Here is a 27682-nt window from a genome sequence, read left to right as displayed (position 1 = left end):
CTTCATCTAAAAGGAGATGGAGAAGGAAGTTACAGAAATGGCAAACAACTAATATTTTTGCCAACAAAACTCCAAATGGTATCACAAAGAATCAGACATAATTTAAAAATGATTGAACAACAACTAAATGATTTTTTAACTCTTGTGTAATATGTCCTTTCTTATGAATACCAATGAGTACACTTGGGAAAATCTCATTATCCTGCAAAATCAAATCATTTTTGATATTCATACCTCAGCACTAATTTTTACCCCTTTAATTAGAGAGCTGAGTCATGAACTCCATAGCTTGCATTTAAAGAAGAGGCTCCAAGTAGAAATCTCATTTACATTTCATATTTTGGGAATTCTCAGACTTTTTCACCATTCTTTCCATTTTGTAAAGTTCCCTCCCACTTTTAAGCTTCCTGTTGAGTGTTGTCTTCCTTCTTTAGAAGTCAGGTCCTTGAAGGTGGGTTTATTTTTTTTATGATGTTAGATGAATCACTACTTGTGACTAGTTTCTGGATTCCCAGGGATCTTATGCTACTACTTCATATTCACATAGTAATGTGTGGTGGGGGAAAAAACCCACTGGATTCGAATTCAAAAGACTTTGGGTCTTGGCTTTTAAGTGGGAAGAACTGTAATTGTTTCCTAATCAATATAACATAGATAAGAATGCACTACATACCTCTTGGGGTTTGTGTAAGAACAAAATGAGATATGTATAAATCACAGAGCAAAACGTTATGTAAATAGCAGCAACTAGTTTTACTAGTGAAAGTATTTTGATTTTCTAAAGTATTTTATGAAAATCATCAATTTTTGCAGTTTCCATATGACACCACTTGGGGGCAGTGTTTGTTAACGCTGAACTAGAACTGTATTGATTCCTGGTTTCTTCTGCTATTCATCATGCTTGAGAGGACTCAAAGAAATGAATGAAAGTCTCTTTTAATTCTGATTAGCATAAAAATCTACTGTATGGGAATGAACTGTGGTTTAATCATCACTTTAGATAAGATGTGTCTTTTCCTCATTGCCATGACCACTAGTGAATCAAATCAAAGCTTTGATAGAATGTTGCAAAATCAGTTATTGGTATGAGTTTGCCAACTAGAAATGCATGAAAATTGTCTGTAGAAATATTGTTAGAGGCTAAATAGGGACCAGAGATTTCTTAGCTTGAATTTTTACTTGATTTCTCTGAGCTTTGGGGAAGAAAAGTGCAAACACATAATTTCAATCTGGGACCATATTGTAAGATTAGAAACTCTTGCCTTTAAAAGGAATAGCATGGGTTAATGAATATAATAAGAAAGAGAAAAGAGGCTATAAGATAGTCATTAATCAGATCTCTATCTTCAGCAAAATTAATCTCAGTATCACAGAGAATGCATTACATAAAAAAATCCTTTGTTTAAAGAACTGTGATTGATTTGCTGCAAATGGGGAATGTGCAGGGCATATATTTGCTATGGAAATTATCTCATCACAACTCATCTTTATTACTAAGCAGAGACTAGACTCACACCTCAGCATTACCATAAATCTGCCCATGTTACTTGCAGGTGCCATTGATCTCATGGTGCAGTAAGGCTGTGCCTGCAACATGGACACGTAAAGGCTCATTCATGCCATCTTTTTAAAAAAGAAACAACAAGAGAAATTCTCAATATAGATCAAAAAAGGTGTGGTAATTGTATGACTTGTAGCTCTACTAAGAAGTTTCAATAAAGCCGGATCAGTTTGGGTCATATTATTAATGAACTTGAGCCATATGACCCAAGTTCCTATGTGATTTTTGGACAAGGCTTTAGGGCAGTGCTCAGTAAAGCACTTCTTATTGCTGTCTGTTTGTATGGCCCCATAAGCTAAAGATAGTTTTTATATTGTTAAATACAACAAAACTTTATTAGAAAATATAAAAACCATGTTTAGCTGTCTGGCTGTACAAAAGCAAGGCAGTAGACTAGATTTGGACCACACACTGTTTAATGACCTCTGCTCTCAGATAATCTTGAATCAACTTGGGCTGTGGCTTTGCTGTGGATCTTGGCTGTTCATTTACAAATATTGAACTTTTCAAAGTGGTAGATTTAACTAATACTTGGAACTAATTTACAATATGATTTGAAGAAAAAGAAGGAAGAAACTAAGACATGGAAAAATTCAAGAAATTTATATTGTAGGTAAAAAAAAAAAAAGTAGATTCTAGCAATGTTAGTTCATCATTTCGTGAGATTCTCCCCTCACATATCCTCAGTTATGCTAAAAAAAAAAACCAATACCCTATTTTTACATCGTGATTTCTCTCCTAATCCCAATCATTTCCTACTACAAAGTAACAATGATAACCCACTAAAAAGGACCCACAGCAGTGTCAAGACACATATTCCTTATGACACTTTATATGAGAGAATCAACAGCAGGTTGGTTATAAGGTGAAGAAATTTTCAAGGCATAGCAATTCTCATAGGTAGTCTAAAAAAAGTCTTCCCACTAAGTTTTTAAAAAGTTTTCAATCTGTGTAGAAGTAAACACTTATGGGGGAAGCATGGAAGATAATATAGTTCCTTGGAAAGCATGGCAGCCTTGGAGATAGAATACAGGGATTCAAATCTCACTTCTGTCACTTATTCTTTATTTATGTGAATTTGGTTAATCTAATCTCTTTGGACCTCAGTTTCCTCTTCTAAAACTCATAGAGGCTAAACTAGATGGCTTCTTAGGTCTCTTTCATTACTGACACTGACTTTTTTTTCTTTTTCTTTTTTAATTAAAGCTTTTTATTTTTCAAAACATGCATGGATTTGACATTAACTCTTGAAAAACCTTGTGTTCCAATTCCCCTCCTTTTTCCTACCCCCTCCCCTAGATGGCAAGCAATCTGATGTTAAAATGGATGTTAAATCCAATATATGCATACATATTTCTACAATTATCTTGCTGCACACGAAAAATCAAATCAAACAGAAAAAATGAGAAAAAAAAATAATGCAAGCAAATAACAAAATGAGTGAAAATGCTGTGTTGTGAACCATACTCACTTCCCACAGTCTCTCTGGGTGTAAATGGCTCTCTTCACAAGATTATTGGAACTTGTTTAAATCATCTAGTTGAAAAAAACCACATCCATCAGAATGATCATTGTATAGTCTTGTTGCTGTGTATAATGATCTCCTGGTTCTGCTCATTTCACTCAGCATCAGTTCATGTAAGTCTCTCTAGGCCTCTCTGAAATCATCCTGCTGATCATTTCTTACAGAACAATAATATTCCATAACATTCATATACCATAACTTCTGAAACTGATGAGCATCTACTCAGATTCCAGTTTCTTACCCTACAAGAAGGGCTGCCACAAACATTTTTGCACATGTGGGTTCCTTTCCCTCCTTTAAGATCTTGAGATATAGGCCCAGTAGTAACACTGCTGGATCATAGGGTGTGCCCAGTTTGATAACTTTTTGAGCATAGTTCCAAATTGTGAAGCTAGGACTTTATGAAATGACAGTAATCATTACGTTCTATGAAATTACAGATCCAAGGGCAGCTGCTCAAGGAAGAATGCTTAAAATATGACAGAAGACACTAGAGGAACCTGCTCAAATGTGGACACCAAATATTAATGACGGACTTCAGTTCACCCATTATTTGGAAGCACCATTATGAAAGCATTTTAACATCACTATGCCCCTATGTGGACAAATTTACATTTACAAACCTCATTTTATCTGGCTGTTCATCTAGGTCATCTTTCCATCTGGCCTGCTACATTGAACCTCCAAATATCATTATCTTAGACCTTAATCCGTTCATCCTAGTACTTTGCTATGTGAACCCTAATTACACAATATCCATTGTGCATAGCCATCCACCGTGACCATTTTCTTTTCATTGACCTTTCTCCTCTCTCTTGCTTTGGAAATAGTTCTATAATTATTATTGGAAAGGTTATGCCAGTCAACTCCTTTTAGGGTCTGTTTACCAAATCTGTGCCTTTTCAGATCAAAACATCCTTCTTTAGCCACCACTCCCCTATATGTCTTGCCTTGCTGGGTTTGACTTTGTAGAGAAAATGGTTAATCTACTAGACTGAGACACCTCCATGGAATTTGGAAAGTGCTCCAGACCTTGATTGAACAGTCATAATCAATGACTCCTTCTTAGTCCTTTGGTGCCCCTTACTGGGAATTTGTGTTAAAAAGGATTGGCAGCTATAGTGAGAAAGACTGCTTACTCAATAGGCTATATAAAAAAGAAAAAAGTTCTTTCCTGTTTTGATCATTCTTCTAATAACTTAGATAGCCTTTCCATTTGACTATCAAGAGAGAAAAATAATTTTTCTTTCTCACTCTCCACAGCAATGGTGGCTGCAACTCAAGCATATGACAGTGAGGATGTGTACTTGCTTTGATGATCCTGGCACTAGGACCCAAGTCCCTAGAAGCCTCTCCCCTATTGTGATTCTTTTCCTGAATACAAATGATTAAGCCATGATCCTGAAAAATAGACATATCTAGTCCTGACAGTTTCTTATGAGTTAGAGAGTTTCTGGGTTCCTAAATCAGAGCAGGCAGCTTATTGGAAAGTATATCCTATAGCTACACTAATTTTGGAGGAAGAAGATGATTTCTACAAGAAACATGGAGGATGTTATAGTGGAAAGGATTAAGGAAACCTAAACCATATCCTGGCTAGCTAGCAGATCATGTGCTCAGTATCACAGATAATTTATGTCTGACCTTAAGGTAAAATAGCCCATCTTTACCTTACAGGATGCATTATTGCTTCATATTTTAAATATTTGTGTTTTTGTTTTAAATATTTCATTTGTGATGGAGGAAATAAATAGCTATCTTATAGTTAATACTTGTTTATATACATTGAGTACTTTTCTAAAAGGAACCTTCTGGGACAAAAGATAACAAATGTAAGCTCCATTAGGGCAAGGACTGATTTGCTTTTGTATTTGTATCCCCAGTGCTTAGTACAGTGCTTGGTGCATAATAAGTGCCTAATAAATACATTATCATTTAACCACTCATTTCCACTACATGGTCTTATCTAATTTAAGTGCTCTGGTCTTTATGAGAATTGTAATGGGCCAGAACTCTGGAGAAATGTATTTGAAACAAGGATTCTTACAAGTTGTTAACTCTGGAATTGATAAGACAATGGTTATCTAGTTTAGCGTGGTGATTAATAGTTCTCTAGTTCAGTAAGATTGATTTAATTTTACAACAAATAATTATTCCCCTGTGATATAATGATTGGCTTTTACTCAGTATGATGAATGGATTTATTTGTAATAGAGTATTTAAGAGGTCAGAGTCAAACCTAGAGACAGACTCGGAGAGAGACTAGGGGAAGACAGAGGACTGGAGGCTGTAGCTCAAGCTCTTGGATTGAGACACTTCAAGACACAGACCATTGTGGTGGCTCTCCTGCTTCCTCCACAGAAATCAAGACACATTCCGGAGGACCTCCAGAAAGCTAGCTGAGCCCCAGATGAAGGAGACAATAAAGACTTTATCCCTGGCTATTCTTGTGGTTATTACTCTGCTGAAACGAAAGCTGGTCCCAAGACCAACAGAAAGCTAACCAGAACATTATAAGACTGATCAGGAAACACTTGCTTTCTCTACAAGGTTTTTGTTCATTTAATGGTCAAATAGTAAAAGTCTGTCATAGGCTATCTATTGTGATCTGTGTTAAGGGATGTTAGTCATTAGAAAAAGTTCTGCTTCTTGCTCTTTGGCTACCCATTATATCTGTCTCTACAGATTTACTTTTTGGCTAGTAAAATAGCATAACATCTGGTCTGGCAAATTAGGGCAAGTTGTGGGAACAGTTGAGAGTTAAAACTTTCTTCATTCCCTTCAGTTCACAGTCAATTAACAAACATTTACTGAATTCCTACTATACATAAACTAATCTTAAGAGTCCTAAAAAACAACATAGAATAAAGTCACTTTCCTCAAGGAACTTAGAATCTGATTGAAGACAGAAGATGCATTACATGTAACAACTTGCATTGTTAAAGCACCTGACAGTTTATGAGATACTTTACCCATTGTAATCTTCTGCAATCCTTACACAAGTCCAGTACAATAGGGCACAGGATCATAGGTTTAGAACTTGAAAAGACTTCAGAGAGTACCTAGTCTAATTCCTTCAGAAAGATCAAACCTGTTTCTAAATGGGAAAATTGAGATTCAGGAAAGGTTAAGTGATTTGTCCATAGTCACACAGATAACAAGTTAGAAATGAGTGGAAGTCTTTTGACTCCAGAGCCAGCAATCTTTCCATTGTAACTAAGACTTCTTTGTCTTATCCCTAGTTTAAAAAATGAGGGCTCATGGGGTTAATTGATTTGTCCAGGGTCCAAAGCAAGATTTGAACCTGGATTTTCCTGATTTCCAATCCAGCATTCCATCCACTGTATTGTGCTCTCTCTTATATGAGAGGGCAGATAATTGTAGAAGGTAATGAATAAAAAAAGCTAAAGGAATAGTTCTAGTAGTAGGTGCCAACTGTATAGAGAAGGAAAGACTGTTTTTGGGGTGGTCAGGAAAAGCTTCAGACTTGACTAGGGAATTGGGGGTGAGGCTGGGGAGGACATTTTAGATGGGCAGAATAGCCTCAGCAAAAGCAGGAAGGCAAAAATTTGTAAGATGTGACCTGAACAGAGTGAATAATTAGTGTTTGGAGTAGACTTGTTTGAGATGAGGCTGCAATGGTACGTCGCCTTTGTATGACAGATAGCCTTGGATGTTAGGTTACATCATTTAGACTTTATTTTGTAGGTAAGAAGAAGCTACCAAATATTTTTCAAAGGGAGAGAATTTTTTGGCATAAAAATTTGGGTTTGGAAAAGATTAATTCAGCATGTTTTTGAATGAGATGAACTGGAGAAAAGGGAAATTAGAGGCAGAGAGACTTCCTAGGAAACTTCAACTTACATTAGGGTTGTTGGTGATGGCCAGAAAACTGAAGGGAGTAATGGAGGTAACAATAATAATGGACAGAAAATGATGTCTTCTTTTTCCTCTGGGGCTGTGGTAGTTTCTTAATTAGTTATGGCCTTGACATGGCTCATGTATAGAAGACTAAGTGCACCCACTGTATTCAGAACCATTGCCAGTTTTCTTAACTATTTCTTGACTCTAGGCTTTAATTACTCTGAAGGATACAGTGATGATTTTGTGCAGGTCTGCCTCACTTAAAAATCCAATTCACTTGCAAGTCAAGACACCACCCTCATGATATCATTGTCCTCTTCAAGAATGAAGGGCAAAGGAACAACAATAATCACTACATAGATCATTCTTCTCTGAACTCATCCTTTCTTTTTTATACATATGCCTCTTATAGCTTTACTACTTCAAAGCCTAGGGAGCCAGTCAACCTTAGTTTATTTTCCTTTTTTTTTTTTTAGAAAGAGGATAAATTTTCAAATATTTATACTCCAGAGAAAAGCTGTATGTTGACTTTTTCTTCTCTGATCCTACCCATCATCTCTTCTCATTGAAATTCAGAACTGGGTTAATTGTAAATGTGTCTTCAAATCACCAGGAAGCCTATTTATTGTGTAAACATTGTTTATACGAGATATGCAGCTGTTATGATTTAACATCAAGGAAAGTAAAACAAGAAGAAGGTGTAAAAATCACTATAGAATTTTCAGGGACTGAGACAAGCTGGGTGAGGTATAACATCTAAGTGAGAGTTTAGGCAGGGAAACAAATGGCAGTCATTTTACCTATTTTAAAATTCAGTCCATCTCCAAATTGTTGTCTGAAATATTCAATATCACATCACTGGACTATTTTCCTCTTCTTCATCTTCTTTTCCACAAGTTTTATCGCATGTTTCATCATGGCAGTTAGATACTTCTACTCTTTTATTCTTCTTCCCCATCTTCCTCCTCTTCCTCCTCAATGAATGGCAATTGAGCATCCACAAAGCATGCTTACTTGAACTCTGGCAAATCCCCACTGTGATCTACCATGCCAAGGTAGCAAATGAGAAATGGTCTGACCTCAGAGTCAGAACACTGTGGCAACTTTGTTCAAGGAACATACAGACTTCCAAAACTCTACAAGAGTTTCCCAATGGATTGTTTTTTGTTATGAATCATCTCAATCACTAAAAAGTGGGAGGAAAAACATTTGCATATTCTACACTATTGTGAGGGAAGCATTTTGTAAACCTATTAAAATGTTATATAAATTGTGTTAGTATTTTCTCTATAAAATGATATATTTTTTAAATGGGAGGAATAGAATTTGGAGCTCAAAATTTTAAAAAATGTTAAAAATTGTCTTAACATGTAATTGGGGAAAAATAAATAAGTGTGTGGATAGATAAATAGATAAAACAGATAAGATAGATAAGTAGACAGATTAGATGGATAGATATATAGATAGATAGATAGATATTTTATTTGAGGGGAGAAGGGAAATATTTATATGATGCCTACTATTTGCCAGGCATTGTGCTAACCTATTTTTACAAGGATTATTTGATTTGACCCTAACAACCACCCTGGGAAGTGGGTGCTATTATTATCCCCATTTTATAGTTGAGGAAACTGAGGCAAACTGGTTAAGTGACTTGCCCAGCTAGTAAGTAACTAAGGTTGGATTCCTGCTTCCATTCCTAGTGCTTTATCTACTACATTACATAAAAATTTCAGTGGCATAAATCTAGAGCAGGGAGGAATCACAGCGACCATCTAATTGAAACCCTTTATTTGATCAGAGACTTTTCTAAAGTCAAGGAGAGAACAAGCATCAGAGGCAGAATCTGAATTTAGGTCCTTTGACTTTAGAGTCAAAACTCTTTGCACTGTAGCATGCCAATACATACACACAATGCAACACATATATAAACACACATGTACATTTATATGTTATATGGGTGTGTGTATGTATATATACACATATCCCTATGCTTTTTCCTCAAAAGAAGGTAGATGTCTTGTAAGGTAGGTTTCTTCAGAGACAGTTTTGTTTTTAACCTTGCAATCCCAAGTACTTAATATTTGTCATTTAGCCTAATCTTCTTTTACAGTGAAGGAAACTAAGACTCAGGGAGATTATCTGTCACACAAATAATAACTCTGAGAAGGAGATTTTTAATTCTACATAGTAAAGATCTGAATTAAGGTCAAAGGATTCCAAAGCCTAGACTTTTAGTACTGGAATGTTCTACCTCCCTTGGGTTTCATTCTCAAATGTCTATTTACCTATGAACAAAATGAGCTACATGGGCACATTCTCCGTACCAGAGTTGATGTAGCTAATATCAGAACTAGTATAGTTAAGAATAAATTAGCATAAATAATCCCACAAATTGAGGTAGCTGCATTATTAAAATTCAAACTGTGTATTTGTATTGGGCTAGAATCAATGACCATTATTTAACATAGAATCATAACTTCAAATAGTGCAAATTCAAATAATATGGGACACTCCACAATATTCATTATCCATACTAATAGGGAGTTAGCTTTAGAAAATGCCTAATTTCCCTAGAAAATCATTCCATTATATGAACAATAGATTTGTTGTTTTATGTTGTCTTTGTATGGAGAAGCTAATTTTAAGATCCTTGGGTTATGGCCAGATATGGTATTCCAAGATATTTACTTGTGGTATTTTTGTTGTGCTATTAAGCAGGAGAGATCATTCATTACTAGGCAGGATTATTATAAAAGTCAAACAGATATACAGGAAAGAGGAAGTAGTATTATCTGGTACTGTACTTTGTAGAAGTCTACAATATTCCTATTGTCCTAATTTTGGCTTAGTTGTCAATAATAATAATATGATATTTAAGTTATGTCTCTTTCATATATTCCAGGAATTACATTTTTTGAGTTGTGTCAACACTATGCCAAAGCAAATGGACAGCTCAGGAAAAAAACAACAACAGCAACTAATTGTTTCACATTATGTAGACAAAACAAATTACAGAATAACTGAAAATTGCACTTTGTTATTTGTTGTTTTGATTCTGATGCACACAGGTTTTATAAAGAGTCCTTGGGCAATTGTTATGTCCCCTCTCCTAGACTCTTCCATTTCATAAATGAGGAAGCGAAGTTCAGAGAAGTAACATAATATACTCAACATTGCACGATGGACTTTTAAAACCCAATCCCAATTTCTTTTTTCAGCCTCATAATACATCCCTCCCCTTCTGATCCAAACTGACAAGAATGCTATTTCTCACATGTGATAGTCTCTAGACTCTACATATTTTCATTACCAGATCCTTTTCCTGATTTTTATTCTGTATATCAATAGATAGTGTTAGATAAAATACATCTCCCTTTCTCCCTCTCTCTCTCTCTCATTGTTATTCTTCACTCATGTTTGATTCTTCATGAGCCCATTTGGGTTTTCCTGGCAAAAATACTGGTTTGTCATTTCTTTCTCCAGCTCATTTTAAGATGAGGCAACTGATGAAAATGAGGTCATACAGCTAATATCTGAGGAGGGCTTTAAACTCAGGTTTTCCTGACTCTAGGCCTAGAACTCTATCTACTATACCACTTATTTGCAAATTCATACACACATGCATATATATATGTATATTATATATATGTTATATACACGTGTACACATATATACACATATTTATATGTACCTACATATGTATGTGTGTGTTTACATATACACATACACATAGTATTCCCTGACAGAATGTAAGCTTCTTAAAAGTAGGAACAATTTCCATTCTCTTTCTATTTTTAGTGGCTCAGCACATAGTAAGTGATTAATAATCAATTTTCCCAACTTACATACTTTATGTTCAAGCCAGTTTTGGGAAGATAATGTATTCTTTATTTTTTTCTCATGTTGTACTTTCCTTACATTAATGTAGTTTCTTTTTACATAAGTCATTTTCAGATAGTTATTTTCTTCTCTTTCCCCTCCCTGAGCCTTACATTGTACCAAAGAAACAGTTCAACTAAACCAGCATGACCTTATTGAATAAGCAATATTCCATAGCCATAGTTTTCCACCTGTCTGATAAAAGAAGTAATTTTCCTCTTTTTTTTTGTCCCAAGGGCCAAGATTGTTCATCATAATTATATAGTATTTGGTCTCATTTTATTGTTAATCTTATTTGCATTATAATTTTTGTGTATATTGTTGCCCTCTCTGAATCAGTTCATAAAAGTCTTCCTATGTTTATTTAAATCTTCCCATACATTTGTTTATTTGGATAACCAAACTTCCCTGTCTAGAATGTGTATCTTCTTATCTTTCCTTATTGAAATAATTATTTTTCTTTAAGACACATCTCAGATATTACCTTCATGAAGTCTTTCTTAATCCCCCCATTTGAAATTAATTTTTTCCACCTCTAGTTTTCATAGAACTTTTTTTCCGAGTTTCTTCTCTATTTTCACATTCAACTCTCTATCACCCTTATTTTTATACAAGTTGTATTTCTCTTATTATATATTATATAATAAAGTTCCTTTTGATCAAGGCCTGTAGTGTCCCTCATTTTTATATCATCAGGACCTAAGGCAGCATCTTGCACATTTTAGCAACATGATTAATATTTATTGGCTTGAATTTATCTTAATGAACCTTATGGTTTCATATACCCATAATTATTCTTAAGCCATAACTACGAGAGTATATAAATCCCACAAAAATTCCTGGATGCTTATTTCTAGTATACACAAGTCAACCATATCAGTGGTTACTTTACATTTTAATTATCATCACTATAACCATCAAGAAAAGATTTAGTAAGAAAGTCTACATTTGCAGCCTTGTATCTATTTACCTATCACACACACACACACACATATATATATATATATAAACCTTTTTTATATAAACACATTATATATACATACATATGTATATGCATATATGTATGTATCTTTTCTTCCTCTTTCCTGTTATCTAAGGGGAGAAAATATAGGTGGAAAGTCTAGGCAAATGCTTATTTTTTTTCATATTTTTCATTTTACATTCACATTCACACTTGATCGTCACTATAACAAACATTAGTATTTCTACTTTATAGAGGGAGGAACAATGACCAAATTTAGTAACTGTGACTTGGCCAAGATCTCACAAATTTGTAGATGGCAAAACCCAGGTCTCCTCATTCTAACTATTAGAATGAATGACTACTTAGTTTATGTAAATCCAATTGAAATGAGGAAATAAAAATGACTTGATAAGACAAGGAACCACTTCAACAAGAGTCTGAAATAAGGGAGCAGAGTAGGTATAGTTTACTTAGGCTTTTGTTCATGAGACCATGGAAGCTATCCTAGGAAACTCCATCTATTTCCCCATTAAAATACTCTAACTTTCAGGTATTAGTATCAATCTGTCTTGATCTTAAAAAAGACAATGTGATCATTGGAAAATTCAGTGGCTTTGAAGTTAGGAACAATAATTCAAATCTTTCCTCTGATATATAGTACTTGAGGGTATTAGGCAAGTCATTTAACTTCCCTGAGCCTTGGTTCCGTGTATCTGTAAAATGAGGAAGATGGATTAGAGACAACTTTTCAGGCCCCCTTCTATCTCTAAATCTATGATACTTTGATGCTATAACTATTTTAGGTTTTAGGCAACAACTGGAAAGATTTTTTCTGCTTATCTTGCTTTAAATGGTACCCAAGATAGCACTTAATAAATACCATTCATTAAACAAGAAACATGGAGGCCTAACCATGTGCAATATACCTCTTTGGGCCTTAGTTTCCTTAATTGTAAGATGAGAGTATTTTGAATGAACTAGTTTTTCTCTAAGTGTCCCATCCAATTCTTCATAATGTAAACCTATGGAATATAAAGACTGTAACTCTAATAGGGGTAGCTAAGTGTCTTAGTAGATAGATTGCTATTCCTGGAGTTAGGAAGACTCATCTTTCTGAGTTCAAATCTTACCTCAGACACTTACTAGCTTTATGACCCTGGGAAAGTCTCTTAATCCTGTTTGTCTCAGTTTCCTCATCTGTATAAATGAGCTGGAGAAGGAAATGATAAACAACTTCCATATCTCTGCCAAGAAAACCTTAAATGGGGTCACGACTGAAAAATGACAACACCACAAAGGGAAAATGATCTGGAACAGATGGGTACTAATGCCTCAAATTTATAGAGTATTTTAAGATTTATAAAACATATAAATGATTTCATTTTGAGCCTCATGAGAACCCTGTGAAATAGCTATTATTATTCCCATTTGACAGATAAGGAAAAGGCTTGTATAAGTTGTTACTTGTCTGAGTCAGACATAGCACTTGAACCCTAGCCCTTTCTGAGTCCAAGTCCAGCACTATTTAAACAAAATCACACTCCCTCTCTATTTTTATTTTTTTAAATTTATCCTTGTATTCTTAGCACTTTACCCAATATGTAGTACCTGGGAAGTGATAAATAAATGCTTGCTAATGGGTAATGAAAAGGGCCTAATGAGTAGAATAATGGGCTTAAATTCAGAAAGGCCTATGTTCAGATCTTTGTTAATACACTCACTAGCTATATGATCCTTAACTATTCTCAGCCTTAATTTTATCACCTTTAAAATGGGGAGAATAAAAGCTCATACCTCACTATGTTGCATGAAGATCAAATGATATGATCTATATAAAGCATTTTTTGCAAAACTTCAAGTGCTATACAAATGCTAGATATTATTATTATTATGGAGAAGAAAAAGTTTAATTATATCCTACTTACAGAGACACAATTTCGTAAAAATGATTAATACAATGTACTTATGTCAACAGATTCTGGTCAATTATTCTTTTGTGGAAGCCATTCATTGGATTCTTTGACCTTACTTTGTCTCTTCATCTTTGTCTTTCTCTTTATCTGTTTCTGTTTCTTGTGTCTCTTTCTCTTTCTCTCTCTGTTTCTATCTTTCTTTTTAAATATGGCTTAACAATAAGATACAGAAAATTGAGGGAAGGGGGGAAAAGGTGGTGATGGTAACGGTAAAAACAAATTCATTTCACTTCTTAAAGCGATATTATTTTTCAGACAAATTTGTCAACTCTCCTATCAATTCTATTGCATCACATTATGATTTTGTTAGTGACAGGGACCAAAGGCAGGGAAAAAATGTGTGAGTATCCTCCAAGGCACTGAGCAGATATTTACCATGAAAAGGAAGTAATCTTAAAGCTTCCTTGGGAAAAAAAAAATCTCTCTCTTGGGGCCCCAGTGGAGGAATGAGGAAGGCAATCAATGTGTCCAGAATCATAAATCTGTAGTGTTACATCTAATCTCCAGTTTATGATTTTACATGTTTCATGGAGATGTCTTTAATGGGTGCACAAATGCTACCATCTAGAATATTTATTTGGCTCCTACCCCCATATCCCCAGTGAAGCTCATCATAAATACATCTCCCAGGAATAGAAGGTAGGGGAGGAAAGGAAGCATGATAAAATTGATAGGTATTAAATTGTGCCTTTTTTTTGGTTATTTTGTCAAAAAAAAAAAAAAAAAAGACTGAGCAGAGACTTTTCTTCCTCCCCTTTGGTTATAACCTCTGGCAATTTCATGTGACATGGTGGCTGCATGATTCAGAGCAAGCCCTGCACCTGCATTCTACATCCAATACTCCTTAAGCATGAACATAATTATCTTCCAGTTTGGAGTTAATTTCTGTTCAAACGAATCAATGATTCCTTGACATCTGGAATTGTGCCATAGGATTTAAAGCTTTGACACCTACTGATTTTATATAAGGAAATAAATAAATAAATAAAATCAAACCTCCATTATTATAATTAGAATCAATTAAACCTGTTTTATTACTCTTCACTTTCTTGGACCCTAAGCTTCTCTATAGCCCCATCCCAAATCACTCCTATTCCTATCCCCAACTCCATTGCCTTTTCCTTTTTCCTTATATGTGTCTAAAAGCAGTTCATATTTACATAAGCTCATCTGCTTAGTATAATGGATTACAAAAATGATGATAAATTAAAAATAAATAAAAAGGCAATAAATACTCAATTTGCTACAGTGAGGAAATGATAATATTGAAGTTTCTGATTCCTTCCATTTTGTTCACTCTGTCAAAATGAGATCCAGGCCTGTGAACAAACATAAATAAATTCTGAATAGAAATCTTCCTGACAGCAATTAAATGTTTTATGGAATTTTCTCATAGGAATATTTTTTATTAAAGTTTTTTACTTACAAAGATATGCATAGGTAATTTTTCAAGATTAACTCTTGAAATCTCATAAGAATATTGAAATGTTTTTAATACAAATAGATGCTGAACATATCTTCAATATGTAAAGATAACAGGTTCTTTTCACATATAAGTCATTTTAATTATTATAAATATCCAAATTAACTCTAAAGACTATATAAAGAAAGATGATATCTGCATCCAGAGAAAAAAAATAATTAAATAGAGATGTAGAATAAGTTTACATATATATATATATATATATATATATATAAATAAACCCATAGAAACACACAATATATATACCTATTTGTATCTAATGGTAGCCATCTCTAGGGTGAGGAGAGAAGAAGAAAAGTAATTTACATGATAATTTTATTATATATTTAAAATGAATAGCAAGATATACATAATACATTTGCAGTTTCATGTGTGGTCATTTTTTTAATTATGCTGTGTTATGGAAACGCTTGTTTTATCCTATAAATAAATAAATTTATTTTATCCCATAAATAAATAAAAATAAAGGTAGCTGGATCTGTGAATACCTAACTTTTATTTACAGCACCATAGAAATAATCAAAAGGCTGGATAGATCCTAAAGAATTAATTTCACTTTCTTCTTAAGTAATTTTCAGGGAAGCCCCCTGAACTATCCTGTGACTCAAATTCTATTTGTAAAATGGTGATGAAAGATAAGATTTGAAAGAGCTAACAGTGGGAAGAGATCTTAGTAGTCATTTACCTTAAGTTCCTCCACAATATAGGAATTTGCTCCACAATATCCCTGACAGGTGGCCACTCAGCTCCTGCTTGAACACTTCTAATGGCAGGGAGCTCACTCCTTTGTGAGCAATTTCCTTTCAACTGTTGGTCTCAATAAGCATTAATTCATCAGGGTCAATAATAAGGCAACACTCCAGACCCCTCGATATAGAAGTTTGGCAGTAAGAAACCACATGAAATAATAGACAATGAAATTGGCTGGCAAGGTGAACAGATTGAGATACTCTGAATGTTTAGGAACGTAGTGGAGGAGACCAAACCAAAATCTGCTCATCTGTGGCTTGTTCTTAACTGCTACCCCTTTCCTCCTCCCCTTTTGGAATGGTACCTGTAAGCAGTGCCAGCCCTGTAGCCCCTTCTGGCATTGGTGATCTGGTTGACTGCCTTTCTCAGTCTTGCTGAGAGAAGTTATTACAGAGCAGGAACTTTGAATGAGTTCACAGCTGGGATGCTTGCATAGAACTATATAAAGGGCAGAGCCAGGCATCCCCTCCTGAAATGTTTAAGATTCCTTCCTTATCTGTTCTGTTATGTGAATATTTTATCTCACTCTAGAGTACTCCATTTGGAGTTGATTCATGAAAGTTTCCAGGAGAGTAAAATAGAGAATGCTGAGTAAGATTCCTGAGAGTTTCCATTATGAAGAAACCCAAGTTGGTCAGACTAGCAGGGCTGACTATGAGAACTGTTAGCGACTAGATTAACTAGGCTTTTATCTAAGAAAGTGTGTGTAATGGTTTTTGTTTGTTTGTTTGCTTGTCTGTTTGATACTGCTTGTTTTGACTATAAATAAGGAGGGGCTCTCAGAGAAGTAAAATTCATTAATGACCATAAGGATCAGCTAATATAGCTAGCCAGTCAAGGCTGGAGATCCCATTTTATGGCCCATTCAAAAGTAATTTCCAATTCTTCACGATACTTATACCCTAAAGAAACAGGTAAATCTCTAGTAAAGTGATCACTCACTCATGAACACACAAACATACAGAATACTATAAAAACAGGACACATATGAAAAGTACTATCCATCAAATGGATTGGGACTAATTTTCTGTTGTGTATTTAGTTTTATGGATGGTTTATTTGTCAGTATTCAGAATATATGTAAATATTCAGAATAATGTCTCTGAAGAGATTCTGAGATTTGAGAGAGCAGTTAGACTAGTGAGAGATAACATTTTTCATAAAAATGACATTTCACAAAAAATATTTTAAAGTTTGAAAAATTTCTCACTTATTTGATGTCATTTGATCTCTGTTTCACTGCTTTTATTATAGTGGCTATGTGGTGATATTTACCATAAAGTACACTCCTGCTATAATCACTGTAACAGTGGAAAGTAACTCACTATTTTAAATTTACATGGATGGCTTCTCAATTCATTAAGCCCTAACACATTAGGACCATTGATAATCTCAGGCACTGTCAATGTGGTTCTGAATCTCTTCCATTTCTGTTTACAAGGGTCAATACTTTAGGAGGAAAGATTCATTACATTGAGCTGAAATTTGCTTCTCTGAAGCTAGGTCAGAGAAGGTCTTTCACATGATAGCTCTCCAAACATTTTTAGACAGTCGTCATTAATGCCTCCTTTTCTTTTCTCTAGGCTAAAGGCATCCTCAATTCCAGCTGAAAGGTGCTACCACTTTGTTATGTGAATTTTTTGGCAGATGAACGAGGCAGAAAAAGGACATTTGTATGTGGCACAATGAGGAAATCAGCTTGAGAAGAAACACAGCCAAGCCCTCAAAAAATGCTTGAAGAAAAACACAGACTGTTCTGAAAATTTCATAGCAAATTGACCCTTGGATAAAAGTCTTAAGAGGAAGGATCTGTTTGAAGGCAGATCACTGATTGAATTAAAGATGATGCAATACATTGTGATTTATCAATGTATTGAATATGATTGGTTTCAGAATTTTGAAGAATATAGCCCTTAAGAAGTTCTTGATCAGATATAGATTGAATATATGGTTCCTAAACTTTCTTTGAGCTCTGAAATTCTTTGATTTCTTCATATATTTAACCACAGAGATAATTTTATATCTGCTTTGATTATTTATATTAAGAGAAGCATTAGAAAAGAGAAATATTAGACAAAGACATTAGTCAGTGTCATGGTGGATATCATTCCCAGTATGCAAAAGGAAGAGAGATTCCCTTTAGCTTCTTACTCTGAAACATTTCTCTACTAAGGTGGTCTCCTTCTGCCTTTATGAGTTCCTTACAAGGCTTCCATTTTGGGGAAGGTCCTGGGCTGGCCAACTTTCATTCTTCTTCTGGCTCTACTTCTGATTCTCTTTCTCCTTCTACTTCTGATTCTACTTCTTCATCAGCGCATCACAGGATAGGTATTTTCCCTCTCATCACCTTGCTTTACAATTCCCTTTTAAGAATTGTTTCTCCCTATTAAAATATAAACTTTTTGATGGCAGGGATTGGCTCTCTTTTTTGCTTTTCTTTGTATCTCCAATGCGCAGCAGATAGTAAGCTCTTTCAGATGACTTTAAAATGAAGGGTCAGACTCAGTGGCTTCTATGGTTCTTTCTACCACTAAACCCATGATCTTATGATTATATAATATAGTTTTTGATCATATGATTATTTATACCTAACCATAAGGGAATCATAATCTAGAATACAGCAAGATAGCCAATTTTTTCCCAGACTACATCTTCTTAAGAGTCATGGCAAATGAGAAAATAGAACCTTAAAAGAGGAATTAAATATATGAGTTACTGAATTGCAAGGACAAGAATATTATAAGCTGACTTTTACGTAGCATTTTCAAAGTTTCCAAAGTTTTGCATATGAAAACTCATATGATCTTATTAAAAGAGTGATTATGGAATGTGACAATCTTATATATCAATCTATCTGTCTATATTTGGAATAACCTCATTATTTCATTGGCAATTTCTGGTGAGGAAACTCCATCACCAATGTATTTTGCCATCTGATATGAAATTTAGAGTTTTAGAGAAACACAAGCAATCTATTAATCAATCAAAACGCATTTATTAAGCAACTACTATATACTAGGCACTATGTGAGACACAGGGGTTAAAAGTGAAACAGTTTCTGATCTCAAGGCGCTTCCATTCTATCATAGTCAGCATGTGTCAAAGGTGAGACTGGAAGCCAAGTCTTTCTGCTTCCATGAGAACTCTTTACCTCCTGTCAAACTGCTTTTGTTTAACAACACACTGATCTAATAATAGTACTGCAATATTCATTTAGCACTTTTATTCTCAGAAAAGGCAGAGCACTTCACAAATTTTATCACATGTATCTTAACCCTAGGAAGGCTCAGCAAAATACTAGTATGGGAAACTTTAGTTTTTAAGTGAAATGGAGAGTATTGAAAAAATTATAAGACCTTATTCTAGTAGTCATATATTTTACAACTTTGAAAAAGGCAAAGGACAATCGATGTCATATTAATTAAGACCAGAGAAGTATTATTTAGAGATGACAGGTATCTTACATATCAGAAGCAGGGAAATCAGATGATTTACCCAAAATCCTATAAAGACTGTCAGAGGATTGTTGCTATTTGTCCTTCATATTGGAAGAAGGTCGTGACATCAGGGAGATGATGACATGACATGCAAGTGAATCAGATTTGAGTGAATAAGAGGTGGGCAAGATCACCTCACTTTTCCCTCCATAGCCATCTGGGTCCATTGGTAAGAAATAGATTAAGATGACTGAAAATTTGGGCCTATGAGTCATAGCACTTGGTTTGGCTTCTAATTCAGACAGTTTCCTCATTGGCAAAGCGACAAACTAGATAGACTTTGAGGTCCCTTCCACCAATATGTCTAATGTCTATTAATTTTACAGTTGATGGTGAGTCAGTACAAAAACTGGAACTAAAATTCAATTCTCTTTATTTCTTTTGTGTATTCCAGTATATGTGCAACATCCTTTTTCATTCTCTGCACTATAAAAATATTTCCTCAAGAAATGAACTTGCTTTGTGAGTTAAGAAGATAGTTTCTTTTTAAAAGGAAAGGAATAAACATTTATATAGCACTTCTGTGTGCCAGGCACTGAATATTACAAACTATCTCATCTAATCTTCAGAATAATTCCATGAGTTAAGTGCTTTATCATCTTCGGGAAACTGAAGGAAACTGAGATCAAAGGACCAACTTTTACATTTAGTTGGTATCTGAAGGTGGATTCAAACTTGGATCTCTCTAATTCTAGGATCAGTGTTCCATCCACTATTTCTCTTAGTTGCCTAAAGATATTTATTTTTTAAGTACATATTTTTTTTATGAAGCAAAGTTATTTACTGAATTTGAATTAATATAAACAAAAGTAACAAAACATTCTCTCCATAAATCTTGGGCAACTCTCCCACAAATAGGTACAACTTCAATGAAATTGAGTGTGCAAGTATAAGCCATCTGCACAGAGAGATGTAGCTTAGGCAACTCAAAGTTTCAACTCTTCAGAGCACCAGTGTGTTTGTTGTTCTTGTTGGATCTTTATGGGGTCCCTTTCAAAATACAGTGTCTACCAGGGAGCTTGCTCTGATGACCATTTGGGCCTACTCTCTCCAAGGGATAGTGTCTCCTCCTGGGTGAGTTGCTGTACTGAAAAATACCATTGCTGATGGTAGGGGAGAAAAGAGAAAAATCCCCTCTCCACTGTTGTTCCATGGAAGAAGCAGAAGGGAAAAGATGGAGCAGAGAGGTATTGCCACCACAACCTGGGTTTTAAATGAAAATAATCTCAATAATATTAGGAATTGCTTCAGAAATGGAAATTCAGCTGAGCAAAGGTCTTTGATTCATTCAAAGTCAAATGGCATGGGTCCATTCTATTTCCATTTAGAGAACTATGTGACCTTCTCTCCTGCTCCTGCCCTCCCTCCGTTCTCTCTCCTCCACCTTCCCCAAGCACAGGCCTTCCATTTCTTCAATGGAATGTTTGAATAAGCAATGATAACTTGCTCCCTAATAGCTCACATAAAGTTTTACAAGGCGAACAGGTGTGCCTCTTTAAAAGATAAACGATTTCTGAAGCAACAATAAGACAGATTATCTGAATCTTGCAAGCTAGTTAATGTTTCTCTCTGCAGCCTGCTGTGTACACAGCACCCTTCTGTATTAGCCGCCAGGAACTGTGTGCCTCTGTGTGCTTAGAGCCATGATGCTCCTCAATCACATCCCTCACCTGGTGTCTCTAACCAAATAGCTTTTAATCATTACACATCACTGGTCTGTGCCCTGACTTGCATGTCTCACCTACTGTTCAGTCAATACCTACAACTGCCAAAATAAATTCTGTTCTGATGCTTAATAAAATCAAGGATAATATGAACAGGCGGTCCTATCCTCTTCCCCTCTCCCCCTCAAGTGACTTTTCCACTGAGATCTGATTTGAGATGATGTCTTGGAATTAGTGTATTTTGGGAGCTCCAGTTGATACATATTCCTATCCAAAGGAAAGACTCCTCCAAGAGTCCTTGCTTTTGTTTTTTAGGTCATTACTGACAACAGTTTCCTGTCATTGATGGGTTTGCCCTGCTCTGTCTGTAGAGTCCCAATAGCTCTTGACTAGGAGAGAAATAAACCTAGCCATTGTCCTGTCCTCATTTTCACATCAGCACAAGTGACATTCATTTAATGTTATTAACCATATTTCTCCAAGAGGATCACTTCCCAGAGTTAGCTGGCCAAAGACAGATAATGAATCTCTTAGATTCAACATAGAGAGTAGTTTCTATGAGGTGGACCACAGAGACAAGCTTTTCCATAATTCAACTATTCTTCTCTCCTCCCACTCCCAATTCTCCTTTACTTCCTGCTCCAGTCCTTTTGGCGATTGCATCTTCTGTTTACAAACTTTTTGTTTTTAATTTCACATCTAGATAAGACAAACAAGACATAAAAACAGGCCTTATGTAGCTTGAAGAGACAAGATGATTTTTACTTATAGCAACAAGGAATATAGCTCACAAAAAATTGCAGGCAAAATGTCCCAAATGAAGGAAAGCAGAGCACAGACACGACAGGGACTCTGAAAGGTGGGATAATGAGAAATAACTGTAAAGAATATGGAACGTATACTTTTGTTTATACATTTTTGACTATAAGAAACATTGTGCTTGAAGGATTTTACAGAGCTTTTGGTCATCCAATCTAATTTTTCACTTAAACAATGTTTGTATTTATTTCTTTATTTTGGGCAGTCTGGAATTCACTTAGGCTGAAGATGTGATTCTATGGGAATCAGGATCCCTGATTTTTGGAGGTTGTTGAAATGAAAAGTCAATAAAGGAAATCTTTCACATTCATGAAAAAATAACTTTTAACATCTTAACCTCAAACCATCTCAGGCAGATAGCTGTCTGTTGCAATCTTAGAGGTATCTGAAGGAGATCCCCAAACTTCCCCTCTTCACAAAAGCCTTTGTCTTTTCTAATTAATGACACCAAGCAATTCATTTAGTCCCTCTGAAGTAGGTCAGCCTCATTGTTCCCATTTAAGACACCAGATTTCTTAAGCAGGGCTGTTTAGCCAACCAGAAACAGGGCAAACATTAGACATCATATCCCTGTCTGGCAGGAGGTGGACCAGAGTCAAATCCCCAGTGGCAAAGTAGGTGAATGGCTGACCCAGAATCAATCTGCAGTAAAGAAGGTGTTAGCGTATATAGCACAGTAATATTCCATTGCATTTATGTTCATCCATTCCTCAGCTGTCAAGCATGTCTTTTGTTTCTAATCTTTTGCTATCACAAATAATGCTACTATGATGGACATTTATAGAAGTGGATTTTTCTTGCTATCTGTAACCTCTTTTGTGAGATCTTATTAATAATAATAGTATTTACATAGTATTTTAAGACTTGTATAACACTTTACAAATATTATTTTATACTCACAACAACCCTGAGATGTTGGTACTAATACTGCCTCTATTTTAAAGATGAGGAGACTGAGGCAGGTAAAGGTTAAATGGCTTGCAAAGATCACAGAGCTAGTAAGTATCTAAATTTTGAATTTGAACTCAAGTTTTCTTGAATTTGGGTTCAGTACTTTGTGATCGATCTAGTTAGTAAGAGGGATCTTTGGGTGAAATAGTATAAATACATTATAAACATTCCTTTATAATTCCAATTTTCCCTATATAATAATTGAAGTTCCCCCAACAGTGGATTGGTCAGCCGATTTTCTCGTGGTTTCTCTAGCAATGAATTTTCTTGTCTTTTAGTATTCTGGCTAACTTGATAGATGTGAAGCAATTCCACATGGTAAACTGGTGGTCCTTATGTTTTCCTTTATTTGCTCAGTTCCATGTCACATAATATCATTTGTCAGACTAGGTATGATCAATTTGCTGAAAATGGCTCTCCTTTGGATTCTGAGTCATTAGCACAATTCTAAATTCCAGGTCTCTAGACAAACTTAAGCAAATCCTCTCCATTTCCAGATACACTTTCCCCAAGTCTCTGCAGAGATCTGGGTCTTTTGGCGAAACCTTAAATTCTTCTGGGCATGCTTTTTTTTTTTTTTTAAACTTGCCTCATCTGCTCATGCGTATCTACTTGGTCTCTTGCTTCTGAACCATAACATCTGGGATTTCTTCCTTCTACAATGCCCTCTTCATTTATTTCCATCCACAATATGGATTAAATCAGTCCATAAACACTTATTAAGCTAGGTACTTAGGATATAAGGACAAAGAATGAGGAAATCCCAACTTGCAAGTTTACATGTTAATGGGGGAGACAGAAAGTACATATAAGAAAATGCTCAATATAAACATAAAGTTAGTACATACACAGCTGTATATATAAAGTATTTAAAAAGCAATGTAGTCTGGGAGCAAGGGCATTAGAAATAAAGGGATAAAGAAAGGTTTCATACAAAAGATGATGGGTTTGAGCTGCATTTTAAAATTTAAATTGGTTTTCTCTCCTTCCCACCTCCCTTCTTCCAACTGAAAAAAAAAAAAAAAGAAAGAAACAGGAACACACACACACACACACACACACACACATACACAAACACAAAATCCTTGGGATATATATGTATAGCCAGGCAAAACAAATTCTTTATTTGATCATGACAAAAAAAATAAGCTCTGTCTAAACTACTTAAGGGAAAAAGAGACTTTATGAAGTGGAGGTAAGGAGAGAGTGAATTTCAGATATGGTGTACTTAGTCAGTGCAAAGGTGTGGAGATGGCAAATGAAGTATCCTCAGTGAGAAACAGAGAAAAAGCCAATCAGATTGGAGCCTTTAAAATCCTGTTTAAGACTTAGCTTTCCTAGCTAAAGACATCTCACGAACTCTAGTAATTTTTGCTACTAATGAGACTTTACATTTGTATAGCACTACAGCACTATGCATTTTCACATAGATAATAAATGTTGAAGAAGTGAGAATAAATTATTTAGTTAGATGCTCACAACTCTGGGCAGATGTCATCATTTTTATTTTATAGATAAGAAATTATATAATATTCCCATGGAAACATAGCCAATGACCAATAGACCTGGGACACAGAATAGGAAAATCAGAATCCAAGTTCAGATCTCTTTTTACTGTTTCATACTATCTTTCACATTTCATCTCTTTTATCTCCATGTTTCATTTTTCTACTCTGGTCCCATGACTACTGAGTGACAGCCATTGCCAGCTCTGACACAGAAAACCCTAGAGAATGGGAAAGGATTTTAAAATTGTTACCAAGTTGTCACTGATTCTGTGATACCAAGTATTCACCCAGTCTGGGGCTCTGTTTAAGATATTAGACAGCTTAAAGCATGACCCCCAAATATATAGACTTTTCCTATAGAATATACCACACAAGGAAACACCAAAAAAGATAGAAAAAGTCACCTAGATAATCATACTAATCAAATCTGGACATCTTGTCAGGAAGATATCTTATCTGTCTCCCTATTAATATCCTCAAATCTATAACAAGAGTATGAAGACCTGATGTAACAGACATTTTTTTAACAAATTACCAAATAATGCCTCTTGTACCCCTCTCCCCATAATAATAGATATTTAAAAGAAAAGAGAAATATGTCTTTTAACTTTTGTATTGATCATTACATTTGACCAGAATTATGTTGTCTCTGCCATGTTGACTTTACATCATTGTAGTAATTTTATGTTGTTTTCATCCACTTCTTCACTCTGCTTCCCACACCATTTCTTCACTCTGCATTACTTCATGCAAGTCTTTCTATGTTTTAAAAAATTCTTCCCATCTGTCATTCCTTATGGCACAGTAGTATTCCAATGCACTCATTCATTTATCATAATTTGTTCAACCATTCCCCAATTGTTGCACACATTTTGTTTTTAGTTTTTTTTTTAATCACAAATAATTCAGTTATGAGCATTTTTCTATAGATGAGATTTTTTTTTCTTGCTATTAATAAGTTTCTTGTGGATATAGTGCCAGAGTAGGATCTCTATATCCAAGCTTATGAAAAATTTAATAAGTTTTCTTATGTGATTCCAAATTGTTTTACAGAATGGTTAAACCTGGCTCTAACAGCAGAGAATTTACATGCCTATCTTTCCATAGAACCTCCAATCTTGAGTTTTTTAAAAAAATCTTTTAACATCTTTGCTGTTTTGAAGGATGTGAGGTGGTCTACAAGGATAGTTATAATTTGTATTTCTATTATTATTTAAGAATTTGACTTTTTTCATATCTTTCCACTTTTATACACCATTCACAAATATTTTTAAAGTAGAAGAGAAGTTGATATCTTTAATAAGATTGTTGAGAACATCTTTGAATTCTTTGCTCCTATAGCTAAATAGTTCCATTTCCCTGAATGTGCTAAGACTTCACCTTTCTAGTCATTTGTACCTACTTACTTATTTGTCGTTTTTACTTATATGTGTTTTTGTTGTTCTCTTGAATTCTCCATCAATGGGAATGCTTCTTGAGAGCAGGAGGTTATAGATCTTCTATTGATGCCGTGAATGAAACAGATGTTTAATGATGTGGCAGTAGCTTGACTGAAGTAAAATCTCTAGGACTCTAATATTATTCCACAAAATTTCAATTTTATTTTATTTCAAATTTCAATAGTATTTTAATTTTTCAATTAGATGTAAAGATAGTTTTTTAACATTAATTTTTATAAGACTTTGTGTTCCAATTTTTTTCTCTCTCTCCTCTTACCTTCTGCCTCCGGAATAAAGCAAGCAATTTGATATGTTATACAATCATTTTAAATATATTTTCACATAAGTCATGTTGTGAAAGAAAAATCAGAACAAAAGGGAAAAACCATGAAAAAGAAAAAGTTAACAACAAGAAAAGTGAAAATAGTAGATTTTGATCAGCATTTAGTCTCCATTGTTCTCTCTCTGCATGTGGGTGGCATTTTCTACATCAAGTCTGTTGGAATTGTCTTGGATCACTGTATTGCTAAGAAGAGCAAAGTCTATCATAGTCGATCATCATGTAATCTTGCTGTTACTGTGTACAATGTTCTAGTTCTGCTCACTTCACTCAGTCTTAGATCATGTCAGTCTTTTTAGGCTTTTCTGACAGCCACTTGCCCATCATTTCTCATAGCACAATAGGATTCCATTGCATTCTTATGTAACAATTTGTACAGACATTCCCCTTGCTGGACATCCCCTCAGTTTCCAATTCCTTACCAACACAAAAGAGCTGCTATAAATATTTTTGTATATGTGGGTCCTTTTTCCGTTTTTTATGATCTCTTTGGGTTATAGACCTAGCAGCAGTATTGCTGGATCAAAGGGTATGCACAGTTTTATAGCCCATTGGGAATAATTCCAAATTGCTTTCCAGAATGGCTGGATCAGTTCACAACCCCACCAACAATGCATTTGTGTTCCAATTTTCCCACATGAAAGGTTTGAATATGATAACCTCTTATGGCCTTAAATCTATTATGATTATATTTTTCTATGATGGCTAAATCCTATTTCTGTCACAATTTCTATGACTACAGGAAAGTCATATACATATACTTAGTTCTTTATTTGTGAAATAAGAAGATTGGACTAGAGCAATGGTGACAGAGGGCCATGAAATCATATGTAGGTAGATTGAATATTGATGTAGAAAACCACAAGATAACATGTATTTTTGGTTATTTGGATATTTCCTGTTCATATTTTAATCTATTTTAATCTAACTACGTTTGCTTAAGTGTCGACCTCTAAGGTCTTTTCCAGTTCTAAGTTTACCTTCCTCCATGATTTTATATCTTGTGATTTCCTTCCCTAAATTCCTTGCACTTCACCCTGCAGTAGACCTGTCTTAGAGATTCATTCCTTTTGGCTTAACCCACTATATATGCCTTTGACCATACTGATGAACTGCTGAATTAAGAGATACCAGACCCTAGCTGGAAGCTCTGTTTCTTCCTCTTTCTACCCAGTTACATATATTTTTATGTGCTCTACAAATATTTATGGAGCTCGGTTTAATACAAAGAGCCTGCATATGAAGTGGACATCACTGCTTCAGCAGCACCCTGTTTAGATAGAAATAAATGGTCCTGAAAGGAAGAACCTTACAGTATTTTTGGACATTAACAAAACAAGTAAGAAGTGCTTAGAATAAATATATTGACTTTACATATGCAGTACCATTAAAATTCCATATCTTTGAAAGTGAAAAAAAAACCTATAGGTATACACTTTAAGATGACTGATTTGGGCTAGAT

General features: G+C 34.8%; 1 protein-coding gene across 3 annotated transcripts in view; it reads left to right on the top strand.

Moving 5' to 3' along the window:
* ERMARD (ER membrane associated RNA degradation) overlaps nucleotides 1–18417 on the top strand; it is a 60633-nt gene extending 42216 nt beyond the window's left edge. Inside the window, exon 19 of one of the 3 annotated variants that reach the window (XR_012489110.1) lies at nucleotides 17586–17694. Coding sequence is in view for 2 of the 3 variants with exons in the window: in XM_074309280.1 (XP_074165381.1) it covers nucleotides 17586–17637 (52 nt within the window). In the remaining variant the exon portion in view is untranslated. Of the gene's footprint in view, nucleotides 1–17585 lie in introns of all 3 variants that reach the window. The other 2 variants (XM_074309280.1, XM_074309282.1) reach the window with 2 other exon arrangements.
* Nucleotides 18418–27682: the final 9265 nt, after the last annotated feature.

This window comes from Sminthopsis crassicaudata, chromosome 4 (assembly GCF_048593235.1).
Source record: "Sminthopsis crassicaudata isolate SCR6 chromosome 4, ASM4859323v1, whole genome shotgun sequence".
Taxonomy (NCBI): Eukaryota; Metazoa; Chordata; class Mammalia; order Dasyuromorphia; family Dasyuridae; genus Sminthopsis; species Sminthopsis crassicaudata.
Note: the sequence above shows the minus strand (reverse complement) of the source record. Positions and strands in the feature narration are given on the sequence as shown.